Source organism: Pseudomyrmex gracilis, unplaced genomic scaffold (assembly GCF_002006095.1).
Source record: "Pseudomyrmex gracilis isolate BER0280 unplaced genomic scaffold, ASM200609v1 scaffold_15, whole genome shotgun sequence".
NCBI classification, from domain to species: Eukaryota; Metazoa; Arthropoda; class Insecta; order Hymenoptera; family Formicidae; genus Pseudomyrmex; species Pseudomyrmex gracilis.
In genome coordinates this window covers 943,667-967,634 of record NW_018020599.1, presented here as the reverse complement: position 1 = coordinate 967,634, position 23,968 = coordinate 943,667, and the positions used below count along the sequence as shown (strand labels likewise).

General features: G+C 40.2%; 2 protein-coding genes across 2 annotated transcripts in view; both read right to left on the bottom strand.

The window, feature by feature from the left end:
• Positions 1-239: 239 nt before the first annotated feature.
• Positions 240-7,258, bottom strand: LOC109863966 (polyserase-2-like). The gene is made up of 12 exons (XM_020444700.1): positions 7,078-7,258; positions 6,377-6,548; positions 5,557-5,698; positions 5,317-5,424; positions 4,381-4,669; positions 3,263-3,316; positions 3,132-3,184; positions 2,831-2,919; positions 2,389-2,527; positions 2,179-2,292; positions 1,606-1,746; positions 240-471 (listed from the first exon to the last, which is right to left on the bottom strand). The coding sequence occupies exons 1-12, from the start codon at positions 7,121-7,123 to the stop codon at positions 316-318; spliced, it is 1,503 nt and encodes a 500-aa protein (XP_020300289.1). The 5' UTR covers positions 7,124-7,258; the 3' UTR covers positions 240-315.
• Positions 7,259-19,592: 12,334 nt separating this feature from the next.
• Positions 19,593-23,968, bottom strand: part of LOC109863965 — a 10,171-nt gene continuing 5,795 nt past the window's right edge. Inside the window, exons 6-11 of the mRNA XM_020444698.1 lie at positions 22,779-22,783; positions 21,247-21,776; positions 20,722-21,092; positions 20,388-20,610; positions 20,068-20,287; positions 19,593-19,978 (exon numbers count right to left, since the gene is read on the bottom strand). Of these exons, the coding sequence (XP_020300287.1) occupies positions 19,663-19,978; positions 20,068-20,287; positions 20,388-20,610; positions 20,722-21,092; positions 21,247-21,776; positions 22,779-22,783 (1,665 nt within the window). The 3' untranslated portion in view covers positions 19,593-19,662. The remainder of the gene's footprint in view (positions 19,979-20,067; positions 20,288-20,387; positions 20,611-20,721; positions 21,093-21,246; positions 21,777-22,778; positions 22,784-23,968) is intronic.

Below are 23,968 nucleotides of genomic sequence, written 5' to 3'. Positions count from 1 at the left end.
TGAGTTTCTGCAGCCGCGCCTATTTGCACTCGAACGGCTACTTTCTGCGCCTTTTTCCTCGGGAATAGACGCGTGCAACGCAAAATATATCTATATCTTGCACGCGCGAGACACATGTGTTTCAAGTTTGATTCGCGCACCGCCAGTTAGTGATGTCAAAATTGATTGCTGATGTGTCGGAGATACATAGGTTTCGATGTGTTTCAACGTCTGTCTATATTTATAACAATTTGCGGTTTATTGATAACACGATATTATAATCTGGCGTACAATTAATTGGGATTTTGGTGCGATGTGATCGCGCGTGCGATTGTCTCATTTGTAGCGGATACCAGAGTTCGCAAAGATCCAGGGCAAGTAGCTGCTGATACGAGTATAGACACCGGGATGTGTTCTGGTCTCGCATCCTAATCCGTAGGATAGAATGCCAATCAGCGTCTGCTTCGAAACTAGAGGCGCGCCCCGATCACCCTGTAGACAGTGATATCACGAGTAGTCTCGGTGTGTGTAATGGTTGTGTAGAGGCTTCTCGCGCTAATTGCCAGCAAAATCAAAGTGCTTGATTGATTGTTGAATGAATTTAAAATACGGATCATTGTTTTTTTATTTTTTGTTTTTCAAAATCTCAGTCAATACGCGTTTGTTTTGTTATATTTACTTATTTGAAAATATAAAAATATTTATTAAAAAAATACACACACACACACACACACGTGTGTTGTATTGGAACACGTTCCCGTACCGCGATCGTGCACAGGCACAGGCCGCGCTACGGGAAATAACGGAGATTTTTCTCGCGTGCTCTTCGTGTCTCGCTCGCTCGATGCTTCGGCACCGCGCGTGGAAATTACGTTGTCGAGTCGAGTGCCGCATTGTTCACCGATCTGGTGCAACCGACACCCACCCGAACCAACCAACCGCGCGTGTACTCGCGGGAAGACTATTGACTTCATCGACGTAATTATACACTCGTGGCCGTGTGTGCAATTGGAATTCGACTGCTCTTAATTTGCGAGCATTGCATTTTCCGACGCGCGATCGTTGCTTCTCCAACGGGATCATTACGGGAAATTCGAACACGGAGATTTGCGCGCGCGCGCGCGCGAAGATGAGATACCGCTGCTTGAAATTACTCGAACATTCCGATAATCGTTTCGATTTCAGATAACATCACGATTCTCAGGCGCGAAATTAATAATCCATGATCTCCATTCTTTCTCTTTCTCTGATACTTCTTTCTATATATATGCAAAAGAAATTATGATAAAAGAACGTACTCCGGTAATTCTGGCACTTCGCGCGGTACTTTATCAGACCCGTTGCATCTGACACCCGAGAGAGCCCCCAGCCAGGCTCGATGGCACGTAGATGATGTATATACAGACTCCACGCGTGCCAAGTGTCGTGACACGCGACGACGAGGTCGAGGTGCCTCTCCTCGGTGTCGTCGTCGACGCTCGGCGAGCACTCTCTCGAGTGTCGGCCACGCTTGTCGTGGCTTTGGCGAGCGAGACACACAGACACACACATACACAATATACTCCGTTATGGATCAACGCGTTCTCGACACGGTGTAACATCACTTTCATCTTATGTTCATCTTACCTGACACACCTCCGACGGACAGGTCGCGTTAGCGGCGCACAGCATCTCCTTAGACAGCGGCTTGAGGCTCGGCATTTTCACCCTGCACGTATGTTGATTTACGATCGCCACAGCGGCCGCCGCGAGTTGATTTCCGGTTCCCTGGAAATTTGGCACGGCTTGGCACGTTTTTACGACACGTTTCTCGTTATTGTAACATCTCGCCGTCGTCGCGGGAGCCGAGAAAACGGTTTGCGCGACGACGGTGTTTCGTAACGATTTACTTTGGTACCGACGTGACTCTCTGAATAACGTTTGCACGCCGCCGGGCGCCAACCGCCGTTTCCCGTCGGCGGAAAGTTGCGGTAAGTTTGCATACTCGAGTGCCGCGCAAGTTGTAAAAATCTCGTTGCGAGGAAAAAGGGTTTTCAGAAACTGCGAGTTACGCGTTCTCCAGGTGCGCGGCACCTGGACACACACACACACACACACAGATATACACACTCGATCGAACGATAAAACGGCGGTTTTTCTCAAACAGAATGGTTGTTCGATTGTAAAAATCCGAGAAATAAACCGAAGCTGTTGACTTACCTGAGATCGTTTCCAGCCAGTCACGACGCAGCGTGTTTCATCTTTGACTTCCTCTCCTTTCTCTGGAAGCTCAACGGGAAGCAGCTTCGCTCCGAACTCCGCGGGAGTCCTTAGCTACACACACGTGACAAATTCGACAGGTTTGCATACGCACGTGATAGAATACACGTGTTGAATACGTTTTGTTCCGAGAACGAAAGGAATACGTACCTTTATCAATGCTATATCGTTGAAGTATACGTATTTATCAAATTTTTCATGTATCACGATATTGCTTATTTCTAACACGTCGCCGGCCATGGAAACGTAGGAAGAACGAACACGTACGGATATCTTCGACAAATTCTCTCTGAGAAGAGAAACAAGCGCCAATATACGAGTAGAATGTTTATTGTCATAGAATTATATAATTTGAAGATTTATATTATATTATTGATATTATTTCTATATCAAGTATACTTTTTTCAAAATTGCTTTTTGTTGTGCGAAATATACGCGAAATAAATGTCCACAGAAAATTAACGTTCTAAGAAAATATCGCGTCAAAATTGAGAAATCGATTCAACAAAGCAATCTTGTATTATGTAAGTATGTATTAGTTTAATATTAGTCTAATTTGTTATTATTATTATGTGCTCTGCGTGATGCATACGTGAAAACGCAGGATGCCGTGGTCAGAATCCACGACTCGTGTATGAATGCACCGCTGCACACGTGCCACCCGTCTATCTGGATCGATACCTGTATTGGAATAACGAATTCTATCTGAAATCCGATTTATTCGAAAATAATAGCGGCTTACAATCACCGTGCCGCACTGACTACCGATTAAAACCGCCACGTGAATGGCGACGCGCATAGTTTTATTTGCAGACGAAACGCGCGCGCGATACCGTAAGCCATCGCGCGCGCATAGGGAAAAAAAAATAAAAAAAGAAATGAGCTTCTCTCACTTGGTACGGGTAATCCTCGATGTTCGCGTATTGGTGTCTTTCGGCATTAACGGCTGCAATCACAATTTATGTAAAACTGTCTGAATAGCTGGTCGTGTATTTACATAGAAAAATATGTATATCGGACTTACTGTATGCCAGAAGAACGCAGAAGAAGAGAACGAGTTTTTTGGACATTTTGTTTCCTCAACGATCGACCACGACTGATGACTATTGTGTGAAAAGATTGACAAGAACGGTTCGAGAACGAAAAATTCTACTTCGCATCCGAGATAATATTTAATATCTTTTTTATCGTATTGTATGTATTTAATATCATTTTATCGATATTTGAAATCATTCATAAAATTGTTAGCGTAAGAAGTGTTGTTCAAAACACGCAGCGCAATAAATTTAAGTTATCTCGTAGACACAATTTCTTACTTAAAAATGACATAGCGCGAGCCGCTTATGCGTTAAGTAAGTGATATCAAATCGAGAGCTAATAATGGAACAATCGTGTCAAGAATACGATATTCTACTTAAACTCACTCAAGTGTGCGAAAGGTAAAGAACTGTTCGCATACAAAATGTAATTTTTAACTCCATATCTTGTGATCAGAATAGAATATCTAATTAAAACGTTTCGAGTCTGTGTCTGATAAATAACACAGGATATTTAAATATAACATTGATATTGATTTCTTTGCTAATATTTATTTATGACAGATTGAGCACACTTTGTCTAAGTGTACATAATACAACTGATAGTATGTATCAAGAAACTATTTAGTTTTTACCAATATATAAGGCCTTACGAGCCGTTTCCAAGACGTTGAGCGGAAACTGTGTATATATATGTATATATGCGTACACGTGTAACAAATTCAACTTGTAAATTTTTTACAAGTGAGTATTTTTTTTGGAATTGAAAATTCAATTCTTAAATTTATACGGGATGCTGGATTTGCATCTCACATAGAGAGAGATCTCTCTCTCTCTCTCTTATTTAGTATTTCTTTTAAAACTTTAAACTCGACAGCTCGTTGACCGCGTTCAGTGACTTTCTTAATTTGCTCTTCTTTTAGATAACATCACAGAATTGTTTGTAAACCTACATTATTTGTAAACTTACAGTACATTATATTTACAATTTTCTCGTATAAACGTCATTTCTCTCGTCGTCATTTGTTGAAGCTTGATTTTCCACTGTGCGAATTGAGATTACACCAACACATATGAGGCGCCCTATCATCGGGGAGTTAAACACCACTGATCCATTTTATCCACCAGCGAATGTCGGCGACATTGGTGTAAACACCGGGATAATTCGGTATTGCGCATCCATATCCCCAGGACACGATCCCGTAAAGGGTTCCATTGGCGGTGAGAGGCCCGCCCGAATCACCTTGGCACGAATCCTTTCCACCCTCGTCGTAGCCCGCACAGATCATTCTGTCAGTGACAGGGCGCATATATCTGTATGCGTTTTGACACTTTTTACGATCCACAATTGGAATCGACACTTTCATTAGTATTCGTTTTGGTACTGAATTTGTCTAAAATTAAAGAAAAAAATAAAACACAATTGTTCGGTTACAAATTTTCTTTATAACGCAAATTTTATACTTTGAAGTAATTAAATTGACAAACTTCATTATCCAATACTTCTCAGAATATAACTTAAGCAATTTTTTTGTTATTTAAAACAAAATTGATATAATTTTAAAATCTTCGTACCGGAAACAATAAACAAATTTAATCCAAAGAATTATGTTTTTACGCGAACAAAGCAAATATAACAATTATCTCCTCACAAAATCGATTCGTCGATAACCAAAGAGATAACGGAAAATAGAATCGATATTGATTATCAGATATTATCGCGGAATTAGAGAACATGCTGCGAAAGTTGCGCTTCCGTTGAACGACCGATCGGGAAAGGGAAGCAAAGTAATTTAATAATAGCGCCGTAATATAATACCTTTGATACATCCGCAAACGTGATTTAGTATCATTGAAGGGAACGCGAAGTGATATCGATTTTTTGACACCGCGGTTCGATTTCCGGCTTAGGATATTCGCGCGCGCTGTCGCGGAACCTTTGAATCGCGCGACGACACGCGCGAGAGAAATCCGTCCCGCTATTTAACCACATCTGTTTTACGGAACATTTCGATAATGAGCATGTTCACCGTGAACTTACCTTTGCCACATCCCATCCGGTAACGTTCATCATAGCGCCAGCCGGGGGTTCTTTTTCCGCCAGCTTCACTGGCTGCACATTATCGTTAAATGTGATTTCGCCATCGACCTGAAATGAAATTTCTAGATCGTACGGGAGTACCGATGTTGTTATTGTCAGCTGGCGCACTCGCTGTTAGCGAGTAGAGAAATATAGAGAAAGAGTGAGAGAAATAGAGTAAAAGAGAGAATTTGCTCGTACCTCGAGAAGGGCAATATCGTAATCTATCGTGAGAGCATCGTAACTGGGATGTTGAACGATCCTTTTAACTTTATAATAAACGCCTTTGTACTTGTTGTTATTTCCCGCATTGAGTGAGTAAACGCCAGTCGGCTCGATCTTGCTGTAACAAAACGAGACGTGCGTCGTCGATATATAAAAATACCGTGGCGATAAACGCATGTATAAGCTACGCGAGTTGCGCCATGACAATTGTCGATATTAATATCGACAGAACGTTTGCGCGATGCAAATGCAATAGCATTGCAGATGATCGTGCAAACGTGCTTACGTGTTTTCTAACTTGCGGTGGCTAAACGTGTTGCAATTGCATCGAGATAAATGTGAGAACTATATTTACAAATAATTGACAATTATATATTTGACTAGCGATAGAAAAATAATTTAGAGAATAGTCTTTGAAAAGACTATTTTCTTTAATATTGCACGTAATTAAAACATTAAAATCGACTGTGACGGTGTTTACATTCTTTCATTCTTCATCGCTGTATTCGTAACAGAAATGTACCGACTTATGCACAATGTTATCTCTTCTTTGTGTATTTATTCAAGTTACATACGGTAGGAACCTCGAAAAAGATAAGCACTCCGATAATGAATACTGCGATTACTGTGTGAGACACTTGATAAGACGCACTTAAATTATAGCTCTGAGACGTCACGGAGATAAGAATCAAAGTCATTATCCGAAATGTCTTATGAAGATTTGGTTACTGATTTGCGAGATGAAATAACGTTGATGTGGTTAATATACCAGTGAGAGTAAGAGAAATACATATACCTGACGCAATGAGCTGCCGTGACAGCCCATTTATTACTGATGATAGAGGCCCCGCACACGTGCATCAATTTGCGCTGGAGGCTCAACTGATAAGGATGCTGCCTTATGTCAGTTATCGTGCCACCCACGATCCGGGGTCTGAAAGGACAAGCCGGCCGTACCAGGAAGAATGCTGTGATATTAAATCTGATGATGGAATTTGTCTTCGGCCGCTTCAGCAAAAAAGTTGAACCACCCTCCGCCCTTTCTCAGAATGCGATGCGTACGTAAATCACGCGAGAACTCGACTTGACTTTATTACGTGCGTTTTTCTCACTTGTGTAGCCATCTGAATTTTTTCTCGCCGAAATAGAGCGCGTTAAAGATAATAAAAAGAAAAAAAAAACGACCGACGAAGTTTGATACTTTAACTGAAACTTTAACTGAACTGATTTGATTTCGTCATTCGCTGTTATTCGTCGAAGAGGCTAATGTCTGAGACGAGAGACGTCAGAGAGTTGGAGACGTTACGACCGTTTTATTCGAAATTCACCGAAAAATGAAATCAATCGACTCACAGACTCGAATATAAGTTCAACAATATAAGTTCGCGAACAGAACACATATATACGTCACACACATATGCATACGCATACACGAACACAGAACAAATATTACGCGATATTGTAACAAATAAGAATTATCGAAACTCTTTCACTCACCGAAACCTCCGAGAAGGAGAAGGCATGAAGCGAAGCTCCGTAACATCTTTCTTAGTACATCAAAGTAGTATTCCCGTACACGCACACCGGCATTTATATTGGAGTCGCGTTTCTCAGATCTGACGAAAAATTCTTATCTCGTGACGACAACGCGTTTTGTTCGTGCGCCGTATGGCACAACAGAGTTGCTACAAAGAAAACTCGTGTAGAAAACAAACGCGTGTTACGGAAACTATACTTTCCATAAAATCACAATAATGCCGTAAGATAAGATAACCATTCGTGCTTACGACTATTCAAATATGCGCGCCGCAGAAGGCAAATAAATACTCTGAGAGAATATTGTTTTTTAAAAAATATATAATCTTCTTGTATATAATTGACAGTTTTTTTAATGTTAATTTTTATGTTTCTTTCCGCATAAATGCAAAAATTCACATTGTTTTCGTAGAATGAAAAGTAATGTGTAACAACAAGCAAGTATACAAGCAAGAATAAAGTACAGTGTTTTTTTAATATGTCCTTAATGTTCTTAAATATTTATTCTGTTGCAATTATCGAGCCCGTACGTCTCTGTCAATAGATTCAATCAGCAATTCAGCTTTTATCGGGTTTTCCCTTGATTAATCATCCTATAATCCACGATTTCGAAAATCTGAATAGCACAAAGTAACGAGCAGTGTGTGTGTGTGTGTGATTTAAATTTTGACGCAGACGGCTAATAATATATCAGTTATATTTGTAAAAGTGTTTCTATTTCGAGCTAATAAAGATTTGCTCTCTCTCTCTCTCTCTCTCTCTCTCTCTCTTTCTCTCTCTCTCTCTCTCTCTTACAGAAATCGTTCTACATCAGAATAATTTTAACAAACAAAACATATAGATAGATAGTAAAGTCATTGACCTTATTTTGATGATAAGGCACATTTACCTTGTGTTTATTCTTTCTATGCGTTATTTTTAAGATTTAATGTATTTTATTTTATAAATAAAAACAGTTTTATAATAAAATCTCACATTTATAATAAAAATCTGACAAGAAATCTCCATTCGGAAAAATCTCTCGAATTTAATAGGTCTCGTTATTGAAATTCTGCGCATAGTATTGGTTTATAGCTAATTAAATGGAAATTCGCGATTGAGATAAATTTTAACCGAAGCTTGCCTTCCTATTATATCTTTCATATCTATTTCACCAGGTATTCGGAATTCAAATACACGCACGTTTGCGGTTTTCAATACATCAATTAATGAAATTCTACTGATCCCATAGTTTCATTGAGCAGATGATTTCTGTCTCCGTACGTTACTTGGCAAGGAATTCCGATCATTTATTCATGCATATATTATATAACGTGATAATTCTCTAAGTTATTGACTTTTACTGTTCTTTTTGAAACAGCGATTGCGTATCGGCTGATTAATTAGGGCTCAGACTGTCATATCTATTAATATTACCACAGAATATAGCTAGTGTCTGCTTATACGCGATATTTCGAGAATTGTTACGGAAGATAAAAGAGTGCCACGCCAGGCTGCGCACTTGCCGACACCGGCAGGGACTGCTGTCTGGCGATTAACATATAAATCAAACCTCCGTCTGCAGGCCGGCTCCTCCTTCTCGCGCGCTTGAATTCGAATTCCTCTGTTATTCGCACCGCATGCGTGTGTGCTCGCAGTCATCTCCGCTTGCTGCTATCTCTTCCGTTCTTTCTCTCTCCCCCTCTCAAAAAAAAATGCATGTAGAAAGAATGTTAGGATATTGAGAAACGCAGAGTCATTGAGATTGTATTCTGTGTTCACCTATCAAGTTAACACTGCGCTCGATAAAGTATCTATATAAAATACGAAAACAGCACGAATATGTATATATAAATTTGTTCTTTGTCAGTTTCTAAATTGCGTTTTTAAATCAATCGAAAGAGCCAAACAAAAACTTTTAATGCGTTAATAAGGAAAGAAACCTTTAACGCTTGCGTCATAAGCTTTAAAATATCGCGTTTAGAAAATGCGTTGTATGTCAATAGTTTCTATTACAATTACACGCTCGCAGATTGATAGAAGAAAATTATTTTCGACGAATCAAACGAGATTATGTTGATCCAAGAACTCTCAACACAATCACCGAAATCTTTTTTAACTCGATAGTTCCCATTACATTCGATTCATAAGCGAAAACTTCTATTTATAATTTCTATCCGTGACATACGTGTATGTACTACGGTTCCAATATAATTCCGAGAACTCCGAGCTGATTCCGCTCGGTGGGAAGACTACTGGCGTAATTTGAGCGGAAGGAAACTAACGTCCTTGACTTGCCTTACGTACGTCTCGAAGCCACGATGGGTAGCCGAGGCGGGAGTCGTGGGTGCCGTATGTCTGCCACGGTCGGGACTAACGAGTCCCATCCTAAGAGAATCCTCAGTCTGGACATCTCCGTACCGCGTATAACGAATACTTTCCCTGCTCTCTGCCGTTCTTTCCGCCGTCTCTATTCCTTTATCGTTCAAGAGCACGTCCACGGCGATTACTGCACACCGGGGATGCGCGTCGCGACGGCGTATGCAATTTCCACACTCTCGCCGGTAGCAATTTATCAACGACGTAAGTCGTTCGCGAATGCTCTCACGCGAGAAGACGAAGGAAAGATCAAGGAAACGAGGATATGTCCCGTAGAGGACGCTCGTCTCGTCGCTACTCACTTCGAGAGTGTCTGGAGGAGAGGAAACTTGGTTCAAAGATATTTTTCTGCGAGATGCAGTCGCCGCGTTTCGGTGATGTTTGCGAGTGCAGCTCGATATAAAAGATAATATTATGAAATATCAGAGGCGTCTGATGGCACGATCGAGGAATCGCGAGGTAAATTCTTAGGAACAAGTTTTTCGATTGTCGCGCGACGCGTTTGAAATTTTGTGTTGGCGAATAATGTGATATTTCAATCCGGTTTTTAAGACACGTGACTAAAGGAAAGTCACGTGTTGTTTTTTCTCTTTTTTCTGTCACGACTTTACTTTCAGTCACGTTTTTAAAGACATACATACTACACAAATTGTGTCGCGTCGCGATTTTTATTCCGAGTGAGATTATAAACACTCTCGGTGTCGCATGCGCGGCACATCGCCGCGTCTAGTACCGACGCGTAGCAATTAACAATCAGCGATTTTGATAACGAGCTGTGGCATAATTTCGAAATTTACCTCTAATCGAGTAAATTCCGCGCCGAACTGCATTTTCCGTGCCTATGTATCCTCGCTGCGTTGCGTCCCCCGACGCGTTGTCTAGCCGCTTTAAAGCCGCACCTGTACGTACGTCAGCCACATAATTGGCTTTCGCGATCGTGCCGAAGTACTTGAAGGCGCGAGGATTACCGGGAACCTGATTGCGCGAGAGCTTTGTGCGGTAATTTGGATTTTCCGTCGTTTCCCGTGCTTCGCTCGCCTGCTTAGCTACCCTCGTCGCTTTCATGGTGCTTGCGAGTTTTGCCCTGCGAGTAGATAAAGGCGCATTCGTAAGAGCAAGCAGTTGGCAGTCGAAAACCGTCTTTTCTGTCAATGGGATACGACGAGGGCTTACGTTCTTTTCAGTGATTTACGTTCTTTTCACGATCGATAAGGACGAGCACTTAAATTTCAATTGCTTATGTAATCGTAAAATATGGAACGAATATCATATCTCGTTTCAGATCCAACAGTCGTATTTTAAAAACACAAGAACGGTATAAAGAAAATAATATGCATATTTCGGATGTCATTTCTTAGCATAATATGTTTACATGTTAAAAAGTAAATTTTAATTTGGTTAGATATTTTATATTATATTATCTGATGTGAATTAACGAGTAATTATCGGTATTCAAGTTATGTGCATTTTACGTTAAGATTTAAAGAAACGATTAGAATTTTATCGTGTGTATTTAAAATAAAAATATATAAATATCTATTTAACTCTTATCTATTTTATTATCTATTTATTATCTTTTTGAGAGAAAGTTCTCAACCGCGAGATCTCATATTATGTTATCGGAGTATCCACTGTAATTTGACTATTGTCGCAACTACTGCGAGAAAGCGTCATGGCGGACGCTCGTTAGCGCGATCTGCACGAAGACGTAGTTAGGACGACTGTCTGGCGAATGGCCGACAAGGCACAGGAAAGATGACCCTCACAACGTGGCCGGACGACCGGGAAAGAGCGTCGGTTTACCCCCCGGGAGGGTGCGAGGGAGGAAGGGAGGATGGGAGGAAAAGCAGGGGAAGAGTGTTGCGCGGGAATACGCAGCGCTGAGGTTGTAATTATACCTGCATGCATCGTTTCTACGTGCATTATAAATGGCCGTGCATTATGAATGAACCGCCGGAGGAACCCGCCGGATTATCCACCCGAAAGAATGGTCCCGCCATTCTACCTAAATCATACCCACCGGCGTCGTTTTGCACCACTGGCGATGTTCTCGAACTCGGGGGATAATTTCTGCATCGTGAGCGAGAGGATGTAGGAGAGAGAGAGTAATAAGAGCACAACCGCGACATTCTTCAAAGCGTTTCAATGTTTGACACAATGTTACTTCATCCCGAAATTGTCCCGTAGAAATAATAGATTCACAAGCGTGCGAGCTCCACAATGAGAGAGAAATCTTACGATAAAATTGATTTTAAATTGCGATTTTTTGAAGAATTTTGCTTAGAAGTCGGTGTATATATATTGGAATTGTAACATTTGCTTTGCGGCGTTCTCTACTTTTCCTCATTATAAATCAGTTCGTAATTATATACGTTTTACATTCGATGTGCAGAGCGCGGAACGCGTCAGAAAGCGCGCGGGAATGATGGACGTATTATTCCGCTGCGCTTTACTGCTCGTATAACATTTTAAATCTTAATGGAGTACGCTCTCTGAAGACACGTAAACCGTAACGGCCGAGCGATGAATTAATTACGCGGGTTAGTCGTTCGCACTCCGAGATAGAATCGTGCGAGAGAAATTCGCGGGCTCGATTTAATATTTCACTCGTAACCCGCGGGGCACAAATTCCTCGCAAAACCTCCTCCCTCGAAAGCCGAAATGTACGTCGCGCCCATGTTCCCGGGTCGCCCCGTGTGTAATATCTCGCGTAATATTATTTGTAATAAAATTTAATTAACCTCACGTCGCCGTGCGCGGCTGCCATTAACGCTCGTGTGACTCCCGCTATAATACGACCCACTAAATTACGGCTGATGCCGCGTGCCACGCGCGACGTCCGCTTTCTGTCCACGCTAATGTCGCGGAATCGGACACGCCGGCACCATTGACGATCAACACCGAACGTGGAACAAGCGACCGCGATCCACCGCCGTCGTGGTCCCGTCGCATTTTTCAAACTTCACCGGCGAAATTTCAACCGCGATGGCTCTCCCTGTTTCTCTTGCTCTTTCTCACCTCCTCTCTTTTTCTCCCTTTCTCTTTTTTTTCGAAAACGTGACCGAGCGATATATCAATCCGCGTGTGTGCGCGTCGCGGTGATGAAACGGCAGAGCAGCTTGTATAAAAATATTGGGTGCAAACCCCAATTTGGCGATGACGTAGCCCCACAACTGCGCCTCCACTATTGACTCACTACCCTATTGTGCTCCATGCAAAAAAAAGGCAGACCTTTACCGCAAATAGTTTTAGGCTTGCAGAGTAAAAGTTTGCAAGATATAATCTGGGTGTTTCAATTCCAATTTTCAAGGTGTCGACAAGAACACGTCAGCTTCGACTTTGTTTTATGTACGGAGATATTTAGAACTGATTAAAGACTGACATCTCTGTTATTGAAGACTACTTGCGGTTCGTCAATTCTGTAATTTGCGCGATGTGTGATGTTTCATTGCACACCGCTTCAATTGATGTAAGTTACAACTTTCGACCGTGGCTCATCGGACGCATAACTTTCCCTAACATAGAACGCGTCTTGCGGTCGGGTCACCTGTTAAGCACAATGCTTAATCGGACTCCGTAAGTGATTAGGAAACTCCTTGGGGAGAAACCGCCGAAATAATTAACATCCGCGTTTCGACACGCCGCGTCCCGTCGACGGTGTTAGAGACGCTAAACGGCACATGTAACGCTATCGAGCGAGCGAACGGAGAGCGAGCTTGCGATTTCGCATTAACGTGCGAAAATTCGAGCTCGTCCGCCCTCGAGCAAGCAATTCCGTCTGCACGTGAGATATCGCGGTCTGCGGTTGCAGATCTTAACATACAACTTTCCCGTGGGAGTCCGCTATATAGCGGGCCGCTATATAACGCGATAGAGAACCGTTCGAATACTTGTTAAGTTTCAAATTCTCGGCCGGACCTGTTCTCTTTGCCTCGATTGAGGTCAAAGTTCATTTGGCTCGGTCAAGACTTTTGTAGTAAATGTCATGTCCTTTCGAAATTCGCGAATAGTAATTCAATTAATAAAATTCGCGTCAGTTTCGCTTAGCGAAGACAAATAATATATATATTTACGTAAAATATGATATGATGAAAGAAGCTGACATATTCACCGCGAATGATATTTTAACGCAATTGTAAGATATTAATCATCTTTCGGTACTAGAACGGCACGTTTCTCATACACGAGCCGGACGTAAGCGCGCTCAAAGGATTTCGAGGTAGAGTTACTTTCAACTTTACTCATGCTCGGAGCATTTATTTCTACAAAGAGGATAATCCGCCGGATTCCAGTTGGTTATTGCCAACTGTGCGCGAAATTTACGATAATCCCCCCCCCCTCTCCCGTTGGCACCGGGGTCTCGTTCTTAACACCAATTTAATGCCGCCTCTTTTATCGTCGCCCACCGCGGCGTAAACTCCCCTCTTCCTCCCCTCCCACGCATCTATAAATTATGCCCTTTCAGCAGTTTGTTGCGCGACCGCGCTCGAAGAGATTCGAGATGACGGATCCAATACGGCAGACAAAAATGCAAAAATATAGTCGGATTTGCATGAAGATTGCTGCGCGTGGGATTTACGTCCGGCAGCAAAAGAGTTAAACGCGATGAAAATCGCGGCTTTGATTGTACATGCAAATATCTCCGTCATCCCGGAATATACAGTCATTAAAAATGCGGAAAGACGTTGCATATGGATCGGAATCATCGCTGTACAATTTCCGACGCGAAATATCGTTTCGTCGAACGCACAGCAAAGAGAGATATGAAACATGCGAGAGCGTCTGGTCGTTCGAATGATTTTTGTAACAATCGTTAGTTCCGCATCGCTGCTCTCTCCGATTATTATTTTACGTATCCATTGTTATTATACGGAAATGCGATTTTTAACGAAACGTTATTCCATGGCTTCGTAATATTTCCGTATTACAGATTCATTCGGTTGCGCGTATCGTCATCTGTAGCGAGTTAAAAATACATGTCGAGATAAAATCGAAGAGACAAATTTTTTTCTTATCTATGCGTAGCTTTCTAAGAAATTATACAGACTAACATAGAATTGAAGAACTTTTTTCGAACGGAATCGGGTAAAAACGCAAATGTAAATTTTGTCGACATCTTATCAACTGTTTGTTCGCGATTTTAAAAATTCGATACCACATAAACAATCATATTTGAATCAATTAGTGTTTATTAAAACTTTTGCACGCACAAATTTGCATTAAATAAATTCCATACGTTAGTAAACGGGCAGAGCGAGATGACGAAAATGCATTACCGAATATGTTACTAACACGAGGCGCGGTTAGAGTAACATTTCGCCTGTATATCGCTGAATGTTTATCGTGCGGGTTTACGTGCTCGCGTTTAAGCGAGGCTGCTACTGGATAATGAACGTCCCAAAACGTCCCGAAATTCCGGATGCGGGGCGAGCACTATTTCCGCCAGGGGAGCAACAATTTCGTGCGGTTTTATATCACCCGTGCCACCCATGGCGGGAGGACTCTTCGTGCATCGTCTTCAACGTGTATCACATGCTGAAAAGTGCATACGTTCGACCGCGGTAACACGTACGGTTTACGTGACAGACCGCGCCGCTTGTCTCGCGTTTGTTGCCTCGTGCAAAATTTTCCCCGTTTCTTGCAGAAACGACTTTACGTCGTGCAAGATGTAATAATACACGTTGTGTGTTCGGTCGTTAATTTGATGCGCTGAGAGGCGCATAAAATAATTTTACGAGAAGAAAACTTTTTGCAACTCGCGGAATTTCACATTTAATTCGCGCGTATATCGAAGTATATATCGGCGAATTTATATACAATAAATATGATCTATGTATGTGTACATAGATCATCGCGTACATATATCAAACTGAAATAACGTTATAGGATATATTTTCGCGTTGTTCGCGTTTCGACGGAACGCGCTCTTAAATTTTCATCCGCTTCGCATTTTTGGGCTTTCCATTTCGATGACAGACCAGCCGTGCAAATTAAAAGCGCGCAACGCGGGCTCGCTGCTGGGCAAACAATTTGCCGTGGCCGCGACGAAATATTTGCTTTCTCATAAACAAACCTGGTGATCCGCAATTTGCGCAGGGATGCATTTGGTTTCGACGTGCCGCGTATAAGTCGTCGACATATATTATAAATATTAATAGCGACGGGTGCAATGCTAATGAGCCGTTGAAATATTCGTTAACACATTATAATTATAATATTTTCCATATCAGTTTTCGTTGCCGCGCGCACGCGCAGAGAGAAAATCAAATTTGTTTAGTGTAAATTTTTGAAGTTAAAAAACACACTTGTGTAATCAAGAAGCATTTTTATCATTTATTAAACTCTCTTTTGCAGTAAAAATTGGCGTAAGCAATTTGATGTCGGATAAATGTATCTTATTTATTTATTTCTATGTTTGATTGTGATTAAAGCTATTGTCTTTTTCACGCACATTCGCGTGTTACGTGCAACAACAGCCGCAAAGTATACCTTTTAATATCATACTTTCTCACCGACAGCTTGACACGTTCAACGAGTCGACGAGCAACACAGTCGAGGGTTTGTAAATCCGATCCGGGAAAGCGTATTGACACATCGGTTGAACGCCGATCGTGCTGCAGTCCCTGTTACAATGCGATAGTATGTATCGGATATACGCGAATCATGCAGTACGCACACCTCGCGCGTAACGCGCCACGCGCCGCGCATACGCCACATAGATTACCACATTATAGGACTCTGAGAGAGATGAGCGATGTCCAAAGAGACACACATTCTTGGCATTGCTCGGCGTAAAGTCGGAAATATTGGTTATTGACACGTAACAGTTTGTTCGTTTTTTTTTCCCGAAACATAATTGACGTTTAATGTCAGATATAATCGGATCTGTGTCGGATTGAAAATTTAATTTTCCAAGTTATATCCTTGCAGTCAAAAGTGGATCTTTATTACGGAACAAGTTATATTTTTATCACCGTATGAAAAAATAAAACTCAAAGACGAGAAGTATCAAGATAAAAATATACTTACAACAAGAACACGATTTCTCGTAAGGACCTTCTCATCTTTTCATGTGTGCGTTTCACGTGTATTCTTCGTAAGAGATCCTTTAGGATGTAAAAATATCCTCCAAATATCCTCACGCAATTTATAGCGTCTTAAATTTAGTTGGAAGGAAACTGTTTTTTTTTTTTCGGGCACATACTTATTCTCCGAATTAACAGCATGTGATGCATGCGTATGGGGAACTTAATACGTGCACCGTAATAATTCGCGAATATCGAGCGATGTCTAATTTACCACACGACCCCCGCGTACAGTTGCCTACTTGAATCGTTAATATCTACCGGCGCTAATTCGGCACGACGGAGTTGCGCGGAGTTTCTCGTCTTTGTTTCTCTCATCGCGCGCGTTGGTTTAGGAATTGCGACGCGTAACGGTGGAGACAGTCGGAAAGACAGGCAGTTCCCTACCAGATCTTACCACCTTGCATAATGCATCGCGCGACGCTGCTAAGCCAAAGGGGAAACTTCTCCTTGATGTGGAACGCCAGGAGCACACACGCCGCTCTCCCACTCCTCTCTGTTCCACCCTCATTGTTCAGCGCTCCGTTGTAAACCCTTCTATCGGATTTTGTCTTATTTTAATTTCTCGCGGCTGTTCCCGCAATGTACGGCACACACATCTGAGTGTATTATTCCTTAATTTTCTTATTTACCGAAACTTTTATGGACCTGTCATCGCTTAAATAAGTAAAGTTGCAACGGTTGTGAATATATTAATTAAACTTTGCATCGAGATAAAATATATTCTAGTTATTTCACAAAACAAATACAGGATATATACGTTGTTGTAATGTTGGATGGAAATTTTTACCAGTCGAACGTTTGTTTACAAAAGTTTTCTTCGTAAAGCGTCAACGAAAACCAAGCACAAACTATTATATGAATCTCACACGTGGAGAACGTTGGAGTTACGTAATAAAAGTTTCGCGTTTACGGTGCGATCGAACATATTACACATACATACGACTTGCTGCACTCGCTCGTCGCGTGAATTTGCCCATGTTTTCTCTGTGAAACCTAAGGTGGGGTGTTTCACAGAAGAGCACGATGCGGTACGTTAATTCCGAAATCCTGCGGAGTACTTGGACCATCGTCATGTTGTATGTATCACGTCGTAGCTGCGTGCGCTACGTGCGGACGGTGGTATGGTAATCTACTTCGCGCTCGACGAAGTTTCCACCGAAGCTCGAGTTAAGTCGGCTGCGTCGAGTAAGCCTGGGTGTTACCGCGGCTGATGAGTCCGGGACACTTTGGGGGTACGGTTACCGAAAGACGACACGTTCTCTACCGCATCGCGATAGGAAGTCACTCCGTCCGCTTCGATGTAGCGTATCGGCGATCGCCTTTCTGATATCGGGCTTCTTCCACATCCCGATCGACCAATCGCTTGATAGGGCGCCGACTTACTTGACTTTGTCGCCAAAGCTGCTTTTCTATATATTTTGCCCTATCCCGTGCTTGAGCAAACAACGTCTTTTTCCTCAACGTCGTGTATTACAAGTTGTTATCAGATTGATTATGAACAACGTGAAGTCTAAACAGTGTTTTCAAAATTAAATTAAAAATTTTACACGTAACAAACTTTTGAAAAAGTTCTCTGTAATAGATTATTAAGTGTCATTTGAATAACAAAAATACTGCAGAATTGAAGCAGCGTGTCGTATACAATTGCAATTCCCATGCAGTTAAGGATTTCGACCTTGCACTATATTGTAGCAAGAACCGACCTGGTTAAAACTTCGACGTAGTCTAATGTTCTACGTGTGTGTTTTATATACCTCTATTACGAAGTAGGGTAATCATGTAACTTTGTCATACCGCTAGTTAACTTAGAACTGAGGCGAATATGCATCCTGAGATTACGCTTATTCGGCTCTACATAATGAAATTTTGGTGGTCATGCAGTTAACGTTAATAACACGTAAAGTGGAACTAACATTATGTATGTACAGCAGCTACGTTAGAATTAATTTACTGTGTGAATCGAAAAATGAAGGCGAGCATTCGCACGCGAGAAAATATATTAGAAACACCTTCACGACGACGAAAGGAATAATATTAGTTGGTTATATTAGAATTTGTAAATGGCATATCATTAAAAATGTACTGCTTTTTTACGATAAATTTAAACTTAAACTCAGTATTGTTTATAAAAAAGTCAATAACCGATTCATTTTTAGTCTCTTTGTGCAAATATATCTGACATATGTCTATTCTACAACTAATTACCTAATTTGTGGAATTTGTAAAAAAAGCATTGTACGTAATATTTGTGGCGGAATGTCAAAATATCTTTTTTAGTAGCAGAATATTTATTTTTGTGTGTACGTGTGTGATGACGCGTATTTGTAAAAAATGGTATAATATAAAAAAAATTTAAAAATCTTGTAAATTGTTTTGTCTTTTCTGTTTATGTGTAAGTATTATAAATAAATAAATGTAACAGCAATCCTAACAATATGGAACGAATATCAATAAACGTTTCGAGAGTCAACAGTCAAAAAGTAAATATGAGAGCGTATATTCTACCGGTTTTTTAAAGTCAATATTTATTACATATATATTTTCTAAGTTTATAAACTGTAGCGGATCATATAGATAGTACAGAATATAACGGCTACGTTTTTGTATCACATCTTAGTTTATTTTGTATTTTCGCAAAGTTGCATGCAACACGTTTAAAATATTTATAAACCACATCCGCAATGTGCAAGGCGTGTATTACAGTTTATTTATATTTACGCGTTTTCTTGTTAGATAAATTTGGTGAAGTCACAACACACGTGTGCAACTGAAGAGACTTTTGAAAAGAAGCTACTCGGTTTTTACTTTTAAAAAATAATATTTCTTATTAAAATAATATTTCTTATTGATATATTTTATTATCGAATGATACACTCTTTCATATTTTACTGCTATCCACTTGAAAAAATATTTTGACTCGGTTAAAAGTTTGAGGTTTTGCTATATTTTCTACTTGATAAATAGAACAATTAATATTTATTAATAATTAATTTCTACTTAACAAATAGAATAAAATATATATTATACATATACAATCCAGAAACCTTTTTAAATTATTTAAATAAGTTCTTTCTGTTACACACACATACAATATATTATATCAAAATCTTTGGTTCAACGTAATGGATCGAGCTACCACAGAACCGTTTAAGTAAAATAACATTCGCAAATGACATCGTAAAATCTGAAGTAGAATCCACAGAGAAATAAGGGATGCTATAAATCCTACTATGGCAAGAAACCCGATGACGTCCCAGTCGTATCGTCGATACCACGGCTCGTCGCAGAGACTACTTCGTAAGAAAAGCGTTCCATTTTGACGTATCACGTATTCGATCCACTGCGCCGCATGTTGAAGACTGTTGTAAGGCGAGTCTTTCAGACGTATACTCAGACGTTCCATTCGCTCCTTGTATCTGAAAGGATAAAACTTTTATCGTTAATAAACAATTGTGCGCGTACGGAAATGATTCACGCACGTGTAATTTCAACCACAAAAACTTGCCCCTTATCATTTATAACTTTCTGTATAGCAGCTATAATGTTTTCTTTCGAAGTCTCGTGCAGCGGAAGACGTACTCCGACGCCGAGTTTTTCTATATTTTGCACTTGGTACTTTTGATCCCATGCAACGGGATATCCTACGACCGGAACTCCGTAATAAATAGCTTCTTCGGTACTATGTACGCCGCCTTGATAAACGAACAGCTTGATATTCGGATGAGCTACGAACAAGAAAATCAAGCATAATAAATTGCATCATGGTGCAAATGTACGAAGAGTTGTTGAAGATAACCTGATACTTTTACATTCATACGACATTACCAAGTATACCCTGCTGAGGTAACCAATTCGCTGCCAGTATGTTCTTGCATTTCGGTAATTGATCGTTATTAGGAAATTTCCAGACAATTCTGTACGGCAGCGCGCAGAACGCTTCGACGAATGCCTTGAGCGTGGTACTTGGTAGATGCTCCCATGTAACCATAGTCCCGAAACTAACGTAAATGAATCCTTCATCGGCTTCATCGATAAATGTTTTTATGTTCTAGCACAAACTAACAGTTATAAACACGAGTGCACGTGTAACGTAAAAAAATAAAACAAAATATTGAATCTCAGATGTGAGAAACATTAGGAATAGTTAAAGCATACGTACTTCTGGCAGAGCGGGCGGCACTTTTGCCACATGAAAACTATGATAAAATATGACATTCGACTGTTCGAGTCTGTGAAGCGAGAACGCCGGATGTCTGTTCACGAGGTATATACTCATGTTTTTCGTTATATCTATGATATGCGGCATATCTTGCCCCAAGTACTTCTTCACGAGCGCGTCCTCCGCGGAGATGTGCTCGTTCATTATGTGATATATTTGTCCCCACACTTGGCAGAAATTGACAACTCGCTCCCAAAACGACAAGTCTCTGTCAAAAATCATGTTAGACTGCCAATTGGAAGCGTGCGACGGCAGAATAATGGATCCGGACATGAAACGTAAGTGATTGTAAACGTCCTGACTTTGAATACCTGCGTATACGTGCGATAATGGCGCATTATTATATTTACACGTAAGCATGACGATTATACATGTAACAAATGATGATTGCGTCTCACATCTTACCACGAACTAACTAACTAATCTAACTTTTTACAATTTAAGTTTATCTCACGCCGTTCTCACCTATGAGAGGAGCATTAAATCTATACGCTAAAGCGTTCATGCTGAGTGTGGATGCCTGTTCCACGATAACTGCGTCGAAATGTTCGTTGCTGTCGGATAGTAACTTTTTTATTTCCTCATTTTCAAAAGTCTTTCGATTGAAAACATTAATTATCCTCCAGAGAATTCTTTCCTCTTGGAAAAACGGATTGTTCAAGCTTATTTGCGTAACACTCTCATAAGAAGAAACCTCTTTTGCCTCTAAAAAACCTTTATAAAAATAATTCAAGTTAATCTCCGTGTAATTTGTCAGGGAAGAATTTCCTATCGGGTCCGTGGTGATCGATACGATTTCATGACCCCGTTTGTGCAGTTCTAGGCACAAATTGCGATAAGTTATTTGATGACTGTAAGACGGAAGTTGTACTACAAATAGTATTCTTTTGGCATGTATCGCGTTGTATCTCACTATCAAACACAACATTGGAAATATTAAAAAGTTTTTCGCCCACATTCTTTCACTTTTTTTAACGAACTGTCTTATCGTGACACTGGTATGTACGCATATTTACGCTGCTACATATATATAACGTTCACGGTCGAAGTGCAGATATCCCTCCTTCTAGCCATGAAACATTTGCAATTTGTATAGAATATATTTGTAAGTGTAGATACAAAGAATAAATTTTTAATGACTTTCTAGTAAAGAAAGAAACGTTTAAATTGGTAGTTAAGAACTATACACATTTTTGTTTTGATCTTACTCACGTTAACTACATACATAGTTTTATGCAATGTTTTCGAATTCTCTTCTTACGCATTAAAAATATAATCAGTAAAGATAATATATTTAAAAAAAATTTCTATACATAAGAGTTATTGTTTCTTTATTGTACATTTAGTAATTAGTATTGAATTGTTTCGATTTTGTTACATCGACTATTACTTTGTTACATCGACTATTACATCGACTATTATTGTGTAAGATGTATGATAGAAGAAAACGGCCGCACGATACCCTGATTTGTTTATTCGTCGACCTGCGCATTTACAATGTCCTTTTCCAACGACGATAAGCGCCTCGCTTTCTGATATATGAGCTCATTGTTCTTCAATACGAGTTTTATTTTAACGCCAGCTTTGATTGTCTTATCCGGTTTGTTATTTCGCAATTAACGTCGTTATCATACGTTTAAACTATGTATCACACACATTATGGAGATTGACTCGATTTATCTCTTGCTCGTCTTGTAACATCGATTTGCAATATTTCCAACTCGTTGCTCTCACCGACGGCTCTGCGGACGATATCGTATGACGATATTGTTACCCTTCCACTTGTCCCGTACACATATGTGGCGAGTTTCTAACGCAACGATTTTCCCAAAATCTTAAATCCTATACATATACTGTATCTGCTTAATTGTTCTTTCACAGTTATACCACTTGTCCGTAGTTCACGAGGCAATTGAACTCGTGCGATTAAATCAATAACAGTGTTACGATGATTAATGCGATTGTCACTTCTTTACGACATAAGTATACTGTCACACCGGAACTAAAATCGTTAAAAGGAACGTGTGAACATTTCCATAAATCTGTCAGGACCATAAATCGCTTTTCGTTGAAATGTATTTAAAAGCGCCGCTTGTCTTCGGTAACAGAGGGCGATAAGTTTTCTCAAACAGCCTCGTTTCTCCGTCTTTTGTTTCCGTATCGACCGAAGTTGTCACGTATCAATGTATCTTAATAAATCGCGCGTTAGCCTTCAATTTTGCACCGACATTCGAAAAAAAAAGATTTACTAGAATAGCAAGAATTTAGTTATTGTATGGGCAGCGCAAGAAAAATTTGTTGAGTTTATTGATATTTTTGTTTCGTCGACAAAAGATATATTTTGTTGGCACAATACATAAAATTTGTTTTCCGCGTACTCACCGCATACGCTAAACTTATGCTTTTAAACAGTTTTGCGTGTATTGTGTATGTAAATTTCGAGAAAAAAACTTGACTTTCTCTTTACAAATCTTATGCACGCTGCAAATAACAATTAAAAATGAATTGGTTTAGTTGCTAAATGTATATTATCTACAGAAACTAAAGAATTAAAAACTTTCTACAGATATATTTACATATACACATATATTGCTCAGCTGTTTTTTTTCACATTTAACATAAAAAAATAATGCAACGAATTGATTTTAAAGTGTCTGTTTAGTTAATATTGATAAATAGGTATATGTCCTTGAGTTCGTACTGGTCCTACTAGAAAAAGCGAGTGCAAATAATCAGAATCGATTCTATCGATCTTGATTGTTGCCTCTTTTCCGCGTTGCCGATTAGTTGGTTGGTTGATCGAGTCGAATCGAATCGGTAAGATCGAGAGAGTAAATAATGAAAAGCGATTTTGAGACAGTTCGTTGTATATGTAGAGAAAATTAAAAACGTAATTAAAGTCACGTGACAGGAAAGAGTAGAAAAACAACACGTGAAAATAACGTGACTGTAATTTATATTATATATAACATTAAATAATACATATTATACATATAATTTATTATATATTTATAATATTATACTTTATATTGTATTATATGTATTATATACATATTACAGTAATGTCACTGACCTCTGCCGCGCGGCCTTGGCGGGGTCACTGACCTCGGCCGCGCGGCCTTGACGGGGTCATTGACCTCGGCCGCGCGGCCTTGGCGGGGCACTGACCTCGGCCGCGCGGCCTTGG

Bases quoted from the DNA above. Each gene is read 5' to 3' on its own strand.
- LOC109863966 (XM_020444700.1), bottom strand. From the start codon at position 7,123: ATGTTACGGAGCTTCGCTTCATGCCTTCTCCTTCTCGGAGGTTTCG. The intron at 2,920-3,131 runs GTGAGAGAAGCT...ATTCCAATACAG, and splicing joins TCGAGGATTACCCGTACCAA to GTATCGATCCAGATAGACGG. The intron at 472-1,605 runs GTAAGATGAACA...CACTGTCTACAG, and splicing joins GTCCGTCGGAGGTGTGTCAG to GGTGATCGGGGCGCGCCTCT.